The sequence below is a fragment of the Gouania willdenowi genome, chromosome 9, assembly GCF_900634775.1.
Source record: "Gouania willdenowi chromosome 9, fGouWil2.1, whole genome shotgun sequence".
Taxonomy (NCBI): Eukaryota; Metazoa; Chordata; class Actinopteri; order Blenniiformes; family Gobiesocidae; genus Gouania; species Gouania willdenowi.
This window is the reverse complement of record NC_041052.1, coordinates 22,166,622-22,178,574: the sequence shown is the minus strand read 5'-3', so window position 1 is coordinate 22,178,574 and position 11,953 is coordinate 22,166,622. Positions and strand designations below refer to the sequence as shown.

The 11,953-nt window shown below is 38.0% G+C and overlaps 1 protein-coding gene across 2 annotated transcripts; it reads left to right on the top strand.

The window, feature by feature from the left end:
- The first annotated feature begins 5,265 nt into the window (after positions 1–5,265).
- Positions 5,266–11,388, top strand: polr3d (polymerase (RNA) III (DNA directed) polypeptide D). Of its 2 annotated transcripts, none has more exons than XM_028457637.1 (9): positions 5,266–5,401; positions 7,821–7,976; positions 8,510–8,553; positions 8,639–8,793; positions 8,909–9,033; positions 9,116–9,263; positions 9,340–9,584; positions 9,669–9,821; positions 10,962–11,388. In XM_028457637.1, the coding sequence occupies exons 2-9, from the start codon at positions 7,827–7,829 to the stop codon at positions 11,076–11,078; spliced, it is 1,137 nt and encodes a 378-aa protein (XP_028313438.1). In that variant the 5' UTR covers positions 5,266–5,401; positions 7,821–7,826; the 3' UTR covers positions 11,079–11,388. The 2 variants fall into 2 exon arrangements, with proteins under 2 accessions (XP_028313438.1, XP_028313439.1); XM_028457638.1 differs by having other exon boundaries at positions 5,282–5,405.
- Positions 11,389–11,953: the final 565 nt, after the last annotated feature.

The following is an 11,953-nucleotide window of genomic DNA, read 5'->3' as shown; positions in this document are numbered from 1 at the left end:
TTATAGTAAATAGACTCAGCCAGTTACTAATATGTACCAAAAGACCTCAGAACATGTTGGGGTTTGCTGCTGATTGGTTGACGAGAATTTATTTAATCGTAAAAGGTGAGGATTAATCTGAAACAGGCATGTAAATTAACTTCATGTAAAGCTTTACTGTACGTGTGTTGTCTAGAACCACCTTACACAGTTGGTTAGTTTCACCCATTCACACAACAATAGCCAACTGAGCTACCATATGAGGCGTTATTAACCCTCCATTTGGAGCAACTTGGAGTTTAGTGCCTGGCTCAAGGACAATTCAGTACATGGTTGGTCACAGCCTGGGATTGGACCAGCAACCTTCTTATCAGAAGGCAACTTCACGACGAGAGCTACTGCCTCTCCCTAATTATTGATTGTACATAAACTAGTTTAAAAAGCTTTTTTTAGACATATATTAGTAAGTACAAGGAAGAAGAGCAACAATTTTACACAGCAATAATATAATATGTACATAATGGTATAAAATATATTAATACTTAATAAACATAATAAAAGGTATATATTGTGATAGAGATTTATAAATTGCCACACTGAATTTTATTTGATTCTGTGTCATAGATATGAAATGGTACAATATTAATATTATGTACATGTCATGTAAATGTATGTGTATGTACAGTATGTATATGTGCATGTATAAACTGTATATATAAAATTTGTGCAGAATATATATTGAATGTGTATTGTAAAAATAGTAATATAAGTTGAATTTTTTTTGTGTGTGTGATTTTGCTTCAACCACATCCTTTCGGCTGAAGACATAGACAATTTTGTTCTGTTTTTGATTTTCAGAAGACTGCCAAAATAAATTCAAAAACTGGAATTCAAATCATTACTAATTACTGTATTGTTTGCTTTACTGGAGATATGATGCAATGGTCAACACACTGTCACTTTTTAAAAAGAGATCATGTGATCGTTGATGAATCATCCCTGAGAAAGAAAAAAAAAGGATATTTTGACAATCCCGATCATTTTCTTCCATCAAATTGCTTTGATATGAAACTTGTTTCCACATTAGCGCCAACTCATGCTACTAGCGTGCTATCTCATAGACATTTCATTGATTCTCTATACCCTAGGTTCCCAAGGTGGGGTTTACGGCACCCCCAGGAGTACGCAAATTGTCATAGGGGGCACATGAAAAAAAAGTAAAACGGTGTGAATGTAAAAATAATAGAAATCAACCAGCCTCTGTGCATTGCCACAAATTCTGATTAAGATATTATCTTGTGTGCTTACAGATGATTAGTCTTTTTTTTATTATTATTGTATATTGTTCCTAAACAGGATAGATAAAATTCAGAGACAAATTTTACTGTAGGGTAGGGCTGGGCAAAAAAAAAAATCGATTTAATCGATTTATCGAATTTGTAGATAAAAACAATTTTTATTTTGGTTTTTTTTTAGGTTTTTTTTTCCCACCACAGTTTTTTTGGACTTTTCCGCGTTCCGTCCTTGTGGGTTACCGTAGCGCGATGTGAGCCAGCCCCTTCTTTATTTACATTTGTTTACCCTTTGAGTAGGCTATATGTGTGCCATAGGCTAAATGTTATATGTTGTAAAATATGTAGTTATCTGATTTCTTAATCAGAAAATTTAAGGTACTGTGAAGTTCTTTTGCTTAAACCTGGGTTAAAGCTTGAAATTGTTGAATTACAGAGCCTCTTTTACTTTTTATTTTGGGATTGTTTTATGCATTTTAACTCTTGAGGACAATCACAGCAACAAAGTTGTACTTTTGACAATATATCTGATGTCTGCAGTCATTTTTAAGTGCATTGAAAAAAAAAATCTAATCGAAACTCGAATTTTTCTTTATAAAATCAGATATTTAAGGCAAAATCGTCCTGTAGGGCTACAATGTACGTATATGACATTACATTATTGTGTTTTTTAAGTATGCAGGAATAGGGGATACGTGGCTTCAGTTTAAAGGTCTGAAGGGGTACAGGACTGTGAAAAGTTTGGGAAGCACTGCTCCAGTGTTTCCCAACCTTTTTCTGTCTCATGTACCCCCCGATCCCTCTTTTCAGATGAGGAAAACCCCTTCGTCACTCTAATTTAGTAACCTTTCTTGTATTATTAAATATTGTTAACATGTTGGCCTCTGAAATCTACAGCTTGAAAATGTCAGCCTGTACATTTAACGCACACTAAATATCAATTTTGTGCGTTACAATTATTGTATATCAGAGAATATACTGACCTAAATTATTAGTAATGTGCATAACATGTTAGTAACAATTTAGTAGGATATTAAGACCACAATATTGTTTATTCCATGAATGCCGTTTATTGTCAACTGGTGGAAAAGTAGTTGGATGAGCATGTACAGTGTCTGAATTAGGCTTAAAAATGACTCAGCATGTTGGAAATAGATTCATCAATGTTTCCAAGTACCCCCCTGCCATGCCTAGGGGTACACGTACCACTGGTTGGTAACCACTGCTCTATGCTAATGTAGGGTAGTGCAAGGTGAATGGCTGTCTACATCCTGGACAGCAGCAGTGCTAACTCACAGAGACAGTCAATCCACTTTCCTAACTGTGAGTGAAAGTGATAGTCTGTCAGTGTTTGTTAACCATGTGATGGATTGGAAAGCACTTGAGGGTGTAGCCCTGCCTTGTGCTCCTGACCAAACTGGGATGTTGTCATTCTTAATGTTACTTGAACTTACACCTCCATAATTGATGTCAAAATTTGACAACAAATTTTCCCGTGGTTGACTAGAAGTTTGTCCTCATCACTACAGGTTCAAATACCTCACAGAAAAGCAGCAAATGCTTTACTTATATTCAGAGCCCATTACATGAATTAACTTTAGATGATCGGTCTGAAGCTGTAAAATAAAACTTTGTTCCTATTTTGTGTAAAAAATGTCAACTTTTACTTTAAAGCACAATACCCTTTATGCTGGCATCGTCATTTTGGAAAAAAAATAGCATTTTCTTTGACTGTGTAGCGCTTAGTTACACTTGATCCGGTTCCTTAGACACTTTTATCCTATTGCAAAGCAGACCAGGGACATACAGTGGACAGGTTTTAATGTTGCACTTACCAGGATAGGAGAATTCAGACTTTGAAAATACCACATTTAGATGCCATCTTACTAGAGATCCACGCATGCCTTCCAGCTCAACAAGGAAGACACCTTAGAACAAGTAAGTCTGTGCCATGATTGGTACTATGCCTTTAGTCTTATCAAACCGGTTGAAGTTGAGCATATGGAGCGCTTCCTTGAGTAATAACTCTGTCACAGTGTGTCAAACACCCTCATATGAGCTGTTTTTGTGGACCTGTATAACAAGGCTGGATTTCCTCTTATCGTGCTAACTTCTGGGATTTATTTGGTGTGTGCTGTGCTACGACGCTGGCTAACTTCTTACTGGCCTAAATCACCATGGTAACTTAGGCTGAACGCCTAACCTGGTCGGGACCAGGATATGAAGTGGATAAGATCTGAACGAGTACTAAAGTCCCGCCTCCTGGCCAATCAGTTCTCCTGGAAAACGACCTGCCCATTGTTAGAGGATCATGGTTGGTGCAGAGCTGACAGCTGCGTTTAGGAAAGAAAGATTATTAATGTATAAAATGCAGTCCTTTCATTTACCAATGACATCCTTTAGGAAAGATATAGATTTACATCTGAAGGACTGATCTACAGTCAGCTGATGAAGCCTGTGTCGGCCACAGATGAACTCGTTCATTCATACATACGCTGTCAGCATCAGCGGGAACATACGACAGTGAAACTATGCACTCTCACCCCAGTGTGTGTGTGATCAATTGAGGAGGATTACGTGAATAGAAACACGTGTGTGAACGCTGTCCGTTTATCATTCCATGGATTGATGTTGTATAATCTCACGCTTTTACACATTAACAGTGTCAGCAGCTTCCTGCCTGTGTTTATTCCTTCCTGCTTTTCGAGCAATTATGGATTTTAATTCTTCACATTTTTAAAGAAATGTTCCTCAATTGTGACATAAATTCTCCAGACCAGTGTTCTCCGTGACCGTGATTGGTCTGACGCTGCAATCTCCACCCGTCACAGGTGCTTGTACAAATTCTGTCTGAAATGAAGTGTTCATATCCCACTTTGTAGGACAGGGGCTCTCTTACAGAGAATGTTTGGTTAGATGGTAAATGGACTTGATTTATATAGTGCTTTACAATATCAGCTCATTCACATTCACACACCAATGGGACAGAGCTGCCATGCGAGGCGCTAGTCGACCACTAGGAGTGTCTTGCCCGAGAACACTTTGACAAGTATAGACTGGAATCAAACCCCCAACCTCTTTATTAGAAGATGACCCCCTCTACCTTCTGAGCCACGGTCGCCACGATGAAGCCCGCTAACAGAGAGATATCCCAGATATACTTATCCAGCCCCCGTAGTACAAGCTCTGTAAGTCGGGTTAAGTATCCACACTAGGGCTGGGCAATGTATATAAATTCAAGACATATTGAGTTTTCTATCTTGGCGATATAGAAAATTACAATATCGCCTATATTGATAAATATATATATAGCTTATTTTGTATCAAATTACCTGTTTACTTCTCAGAACAGCATGAAAAGCGCAGTTAGATGGATTGCTGAGTGCGTCCTACCCAAGATCTACCACTAAACAAGCCACAATACAGAACTCACTCACATGTGCTGTCCCCTAGAGGAGAAAAAGCCTAAAGTGGGACATGTTGTGCAACTATTTGTGAATAAATGTGCCTGTGTCGTGTGTGGCATTTTGTATCAGCAATTTTTGTCTTAATGGTAAGACTTTATTTGAATTAAATTTATCAAGATTTATATCGTATATGGCCATTCTCAGAAAAAATGTTGAGATATGAGTTTTGGATCATATCGCCTAGTCCTAATACACACACACACACACACACATACAGTATGTATATATAATTATTATAATTATTTTGTTTTTTGATGAAGGTATATGAATAAATGAGTATGGAATAAAATAAACTGGATGGTTAGGATTCAGAATATTATAGTAGTATGTTCAGACCAATCTCACGTCATTTTAAAATATTTGATATATTGTGGAGCTATAATAGTTATAATTTATTGATAACTACAATTTTTTTTGTAGCGTTAATCTGGTCATATTCTTTTATACTTGTAGATTGTAGTTTTCATTCATTCGACTGTTATTGAATCAGCAAAATCTCACGAAGGCAACCAAATAACGCGATAACTTGGACTGTGCCGGTGATGACGAACCCGGAAATGCCTTCCTTCGTTGTCATGAAGCAGTGTGAGAAATAACATTAACCTCTAACCGTGTGAGACAACTTCACCTTTATAAGAAGGACTTCACCACCAGAACACAAAAGTACGTAGGTCTATGTGACTGAGCGCTGTATGTATGTATGTATGTATGTGTTTGTGTTGAGTTAAACTTCTGTTTAACTGTTGTCACCGACCACGTGGGTCACATTTAACTAACTGGTAAACACGAATCATTCAAACTACTGAGTGAATATAGAAACAGAGTCTGTCTCTGGTTTTAAAAGGTGGATTTGATTTAACCGAGTCACGTTGGGTAACATTATCCGTGCGTGTCAGTGAAGTAATATTACTAATGCAGTGGTTCCCAAAGTGTGGGGTGCGTCCCAAAGTGACAGGACAAAATCCCAACCCCGTAATTGAAAAATTGACAAATTCCAGGCACATTTATATTTATAGACAAAATCTAATGACATGATATATTTGGTTACAGTCTTGGGTTGGGTATGTTAAATTTTTAATAAATAGAAATAAGAGAACACTGGGCTGTTTTTTTTTTTTTTTTTCCATAGGGGGTTGGGATTCTAACAGTTGATAAATAATCATGGATTCATTATGGCAAGCCGTAAAAGAAAATAAATATAAACGAAAGTATGAATATATATAAGAGAAGTTTGATTATATATGGAAGTGTATTTATATATATATATTTGAAAGTGTATTAATATATATATGTACATATATATATATATATATATATATATATATATATATGAAAAACCCGGACGCTTTGTAGTCATTTATATCGTTCGAGACAGAAGTAAAGGCACTGGCAGGCAGACACCATGTGATTTTTTTTTTCAATCGTTGTACGCTCATGATCTCTTCTGTGTCGAACGATTCCGAGTAAATGGGCTAAAGTTGTAGACAGAGGCTGCTAGGGGACTTTCTAGAGAAGTGCTGCACCTTGTTTTGTCGTCCCAACCCAGGTTCTGGACCAGGTCTCCACACACACACACAATAGGACTGTTGAGGTTTTATTTCAGCCGTTTTCTGGTCCTGCTCCTGTTTTCATTCAGTGTGTGGATGTTTTGGCTCGTAAAAAGCTGCTCACGTTTATGTTTTGCTTCGCAGTGTTACAGTCCAAATAGTATCCAGATCAGGGGTGCCCAATCCTGGTCCTCAAGAGCCCCTATCCAGCATGTTTTAGATGTTTCCCTCTTCCAACACACCTGATTGAAATGACCAGTATCGTTATCAGGCTTCTGCAGAGCTTGATGGTGAGTTAATCATTTCAATCAGGTGTGTTGGAAGAGGAAAACATCTAAAACATGCTGGATAGAGGCTCTTGAGGACCAGGATTGGGCACCCCTGATCCAGATAATCTGGTGACTATCGACTGTGAGGAACAATAGATGTTTGAACTTTGACCATTTGACACTTTTGCAAAAACACTTACAATTTCATAATAATAATAATATATAAAATCTTTTTAACGAAACGTCATCAACACACATTACGCCTCTGCTATCGGTGTGAGGTGGAAAACATGATACGAGATAATTTTTTTTATCAAATAGCAGAATAAAAGTCTGTTGGTCGTTTTATGTGGTGGTTTTCATATACTGTGTATATATATATATATATATAAATACACTTTCATATACATATTCAAACTTTTCTTACATATATAATCATACTTTCATATATATATATATATTTAATTTCCTGAACGGCTTGCCATAATTTATTTGTGCTTTTTTATACTTTTATTACTATTATATACTGTTTTTATTTTTCATATCTATTAATTGTACTTTTTTTTTTTTCTTGGTCTTAGCCTTTGATTTACATCTGGCATAGCTTTGTCTATGCAGAGATTTAACATACTTAACGTTTAGATTAAGTCTAGATAGCTGTTTCTTAAACTGGCTATATCATTGTAAGTTGTTATTGTTACCTGCCTTCAGAAAATTGTGGGGAGGATCAGTTACGGTACTTCTCCAATACATTTTTACACTGTAGTCCACCTGTATTTTTGTTTATTTTCTGATTATATTTCTATTCTACATTTCCTATAATAGTGAGGAACTTCCACCATGCTTAATCATTGCCTGTTAGGGGTAAAACATAGCTACTCCCCAGGCCTGTACCAGAACAAAAACATAAGAGATAAGAGAGTTTCTCTCTCTTATCAAGGTTCACTGAACCAGACTTAATTAATCCTGATAAGTTAGTGTCAGTTTTTATCTCAGTTTTCTTATCTGGACCTGTGTTCCCTCACTTACAAGGTACAGACTTTTAGGAATTAGATACTGAAATAGCATTGAATAATAGTCTTGATTTATTAAAAAAGCACTTTTCATACAAAGAATGTAGCTCAAACTGCTTTTACAAAAAACACCCACCCCTCACAAATTCCGTCCACCACACATAGACACAAAGGTTAAAATGCATGGTACATGGCCATTGTTATAAATTATAATGTAATAAACATTAATCTTGACTTTTTCTTCATGTCACAGCTCATAATGGCAGACTCCGGAAACCCCAGTGGTCATAAAACACCGACGCCTGAAGCCAGCGTTGGTACAGGGCTGTTGGCTGGCCGTCGACAAACCGCTGCTGCTCGTTTCCCAACCATGCGCTCCAGAGACCTCACTCTGGGGGGAGTGAAGAAGGTGCTGAACCCTTTGTCACCAGGCACAAAAGTTTAATTTACTAACAATAATCTTTGACAACCATTAAGAGGAAATTATCCAATTTTACATAGACTAGTACTGTGCCTGTCGGAAGTACAGTATGTATTCATGTGGGAGCTTAAGTAGAGTTGTCAATTATGGCCAAATGAGTATGTGTTTGAAGGTTGGAAGTACAAAGAGGTGCACATACTCTGTAGTGTTATAAAGGGGTTTATTTGTGGGTGCCAAGTAAAATGGCATGTGTGATTTCCTGGTTTAATTCTCTGGGGCATGTACACGATAAATTGATAAAGTTTGCACCAATGCTGCGGTTTAGGTAGAATCTGATAAAAGACACATACATTCATACAAATTAAACTATTTATTTAGCATTTAACATTTCTTAGTGCAGGGGTGCTTATCATCCAAGGTTAGTAATTAATATACTAACTGATGTAAATGATCGAGCAGACTGAGAATAACTTCTTAATAGGTGAATTGTGTTCTCAAATTGACTTTTTGTCTTTTCTTAGAAAACATTTACTCCCAACATCATCGGCCGAAAAGTTAAAGAAGAGTAAGTAGCGAGTGTCCTCAAACATTAATGACTACGATTGTGCCGTGTTCCAAAATTTAACCTTTATCTTTTTCTGTCACATCAGAGTAAAAGTTGAATCTGGCCAGAGGCGAGAGAGGAGGGATGGAGATCGAGGCCGAGGCCCGAGAGAGCGAGGCCGGGGCAGAGGTCGTCCAGAGGTCATCCAGTCCCACTCTATTTTTGAACAGGGACCAGCAGAGATGTTGATGAAGAAGAAAGGTGGGCAACAGGCAGAATCACTCTCCATTTAGAGACTATCATGAACTTTGTTGGTTATAAAACTGCACCGGCTGTGCTACAAATGTAAATAGTTTTGCCTTTGTCGCACTCACAGCTGGATATGAAAGAGACGTGGATGCTCCAGCCATGGGACCCTCACCCATCATTAATATTAAAAAGGAGAAGAGAGAGACTGAGGAGGAAACCAAAGAAATACTTCGCAATCTGGAACGAGACAATGTTAGTCACTCATATTTTGACACCTTTTCAGATGTTTAATGTACTTTTTGTGTAAAAAATCTCTCTGTTTTGTCATTTTCAGTTCATAGACGACCCTTTTCTAAAGAGTGAGCGCAGGAGCTGCCCTGTCCAGCTCCCTCTCGCTGTGTCCGGCTGGGGGTTCAAGGAGGAATTTGACAAAGTGAAATTAGAGAAGATGGAAGAGGACTACGAACCCATTGATCCAATTGGTAATAAGAAAATATGGTTTGACAGAGTCTGCATTTTGTGTTGCTGATATTCTGATGATGAACTTTTTGTCCTCAGTGAAAAAGGAACATGAAGAAATGGAGATGAAGACTGAGGAAACCTTTAAGCCTCCTCCTCTGCCTGAGCCTGAAGTCCTGCCTAACCTGCTGCACCAGTGGAGTCTGAGCAAAGCAGATGAGCTGTTCTTCATTCAGCTGCCTGACTCACTACCTGGACAGCCCCCCACTAAAGAGCACAAGCCTGTGAAGACTGAGGTGCAGTCAGAGGATGGACAGACTGTGCTGCTGAAAACAGAGAATCAGGTAGTCACTGCTTCTTCTTCTTCTTCTTCACCACAATGACATGAAGAGGCTAGAAGTGTTGAACCAGGCTTTGATTTCAAACAGGAGGAGGAAGAAGAGGAAAACGGCTGTCATGTGAAAGATCTGAGGGAGGGGCCGTTGGGAAAGATGTTGGTGAGGAAGTCTGGCCGGGTCCAGCTCGTACTAGGACAAGTGACACTGGATGTGTCTCTGGGAGCTTCCTGTGCTTTCCTTCAGGTACGACAGCAGGATGGTTCTATTTACCCTCACATTGGCCACACCCTCAACTTTAAAGGAATAAAAGCGTCCTATATGCCACAAAATACGGTAGTTAGAATAAGGACCAGTTTAATCACAATCACATTATCAATCAGTGCGTTACATGGAACCGTAGACAGAAGCTCAAATAGACACAACTAAGGCTACGTTCACACCTCAAGCCTTAATGCACAATTACGATTTTTTTGCTCAGATTCGATTTTTTATTTGTCTGTTCACATTATTAAAAAAAATGTGACTTGTATCAGACTCCAGTGTGAACGCTATGTGGCTCCAATCTGACCCGCATTGTCGCGTTTGTGTCTTTGTTTTGCAGTGGAGCCGGAGAATGAATGAGCAGGTGCAGAGGAGGATGAGATATTTGTTTTTTGGCTTTTTGTGGCTATTTGCTTTTAAACACAGACCATTTATGATATGAACCTTCAAGCTTTGACCCGAACATTATAGAGCAAAAGTGAAACGTACAGGGCTGACAAACATTAGGTATTTATATCCGTGCCTGACCCAAAACTGACAGTTAAAACCTATTTTTCCCTCATACAAATAAAATATTTACGCTTGCTTTCGTGGTAAGCCTGCTTTTATTAACAGACAACTGTTAATGTCAACATCAGATCAGCGCACTGGGAAACAATCGCACGTCAAACACACGCAGGTGCACAGTGCGCACGTGAGACATTGGATGTATTTATATAATCCACATATCAAATATAGCGATAATCCATGTTCTTGTGTAGAAAAAGGATTGATTTAACTGTAGATTTTGTGTGTGTGCGTTTGTGCGTGCGTGCGTGTGAGAGATATCAAAATGCGCATTAAATCCTCCTTGACGTTCACACAGGTCGCATTGAAACAGATCAGATCTGTATCTGATTCAGTACCACATATGAAAGTGGCCTGATTAACCCTTTAAATAAAGTAAATCAGATTAACACAAGTACATGACTAGCATGAGGTAAACAGTTTGTCATTTTTTTATTTTTGAGTTATTTATTTACTTCGTCCTACTGATCCAGGCACTAGTTGATCACAGAAAACTTTCTTCCTGGAGGATTTCTCTCATGCTTTCTTCTTCTTTTCTGTCCCGTGTTTTGTCAGGAGCTGGTTTCTGTTCACACAGAGGGGAACACTGGAAACTTGACTGTTTTAGGTCGTGTCAAACACAAAATGGTTTGTGCCCCAGACTTTGAGGCTCTTTTGGAGAGCAGTGCGTGATGCGTGTTTCAGACTGATAGATGGATGGACTTGTGACGCTGACATGACTTATCAGTTATGGACTGTGTTTTTTAAAGCCTCACATCCAGGACTGTCTAAAGTCAGTCCTGCAGGTAAGACACACCCCCTCCTGTGTCTCACATGGATCTAATGAACATGTGATTAAGTGGCTCTGCAGAAGTCCTGACAACAAGTGTTTAGGCAGGGAACTATATATAAAAAAACGGATGCCAAATAAATATGCTTTCAATTCAAAGTAACAACATTAATGAAGTGCTTTATATTTATAAATAAATAAGACTAATTTAAATATGCAATTTTTTTTAGTGTGAAACTTTCATTTCTTGCATCTGGGGGAAAAATGACTGAAGTGTAAGTATGTAAATGTGTGAATAAAAGCAGATTTGATGCATCAGTATGAAATCATTTTGGATTCAAAGAAACTACATCCAAACTTAAAAGAAAAATCTTGAACTTGTTTAATTTACGTGATATTTGCTGAACCATTGCTTTGAGGAGGCAGTATTTGTAAAACATGACTAAATACAAATGATGAGTTGAGGCCTCACAGAGGCTGCTTTCACGTGTTGAAGAAAACTTCAAACCAAACATAAACAATTTGATTTGGTTTTTTTTTTTCACACCAACTACATTAAATAAAAGCAGTTAGAAAACCAGACTCGCCATATCTTATTTCTCTCAATGAATGCTTTAAATGTTGCCTGACATGTTTAAAAAAACAGCAAGGCGAGTGAGGTGCAAACTGGTTTCCACAACCTTTTTAGATAATTAGATGAACATTTACCTTTCCTTATTATTGACACAGACCAAGTGCATGTAGAAGACTAGATGGATGGGTCTATGTCAGCGCACAC

What these genes read in the sequence shown, in the direction of transcription:
- polr3d (XM_028457637.1), top strand. Translation starts at nt 7,827, where the DNA reads ATGGCAGACTCCGGAAACCCCAGTGGTCATAAAACACCGACGCCTGAA. An exon ending in GGCCGAAAAGTTAAAGAAGA is followed by an intron (nt 8,554 to 8,638) that starts GTAAGTAGCGAG and finishes CTGTCACATCAG; the next exon opens with AGTAAAAGTTGAATCTGGCC. An exon ending in CGAACCCATTGATCCAATTG is followed by an intron (nt 9,264 to 9,339) that starts GTAATAAGAAAA and finishes TTTTGTCCTCAG; the next exon opens with TGAAAAAGGAACATGAAGAA.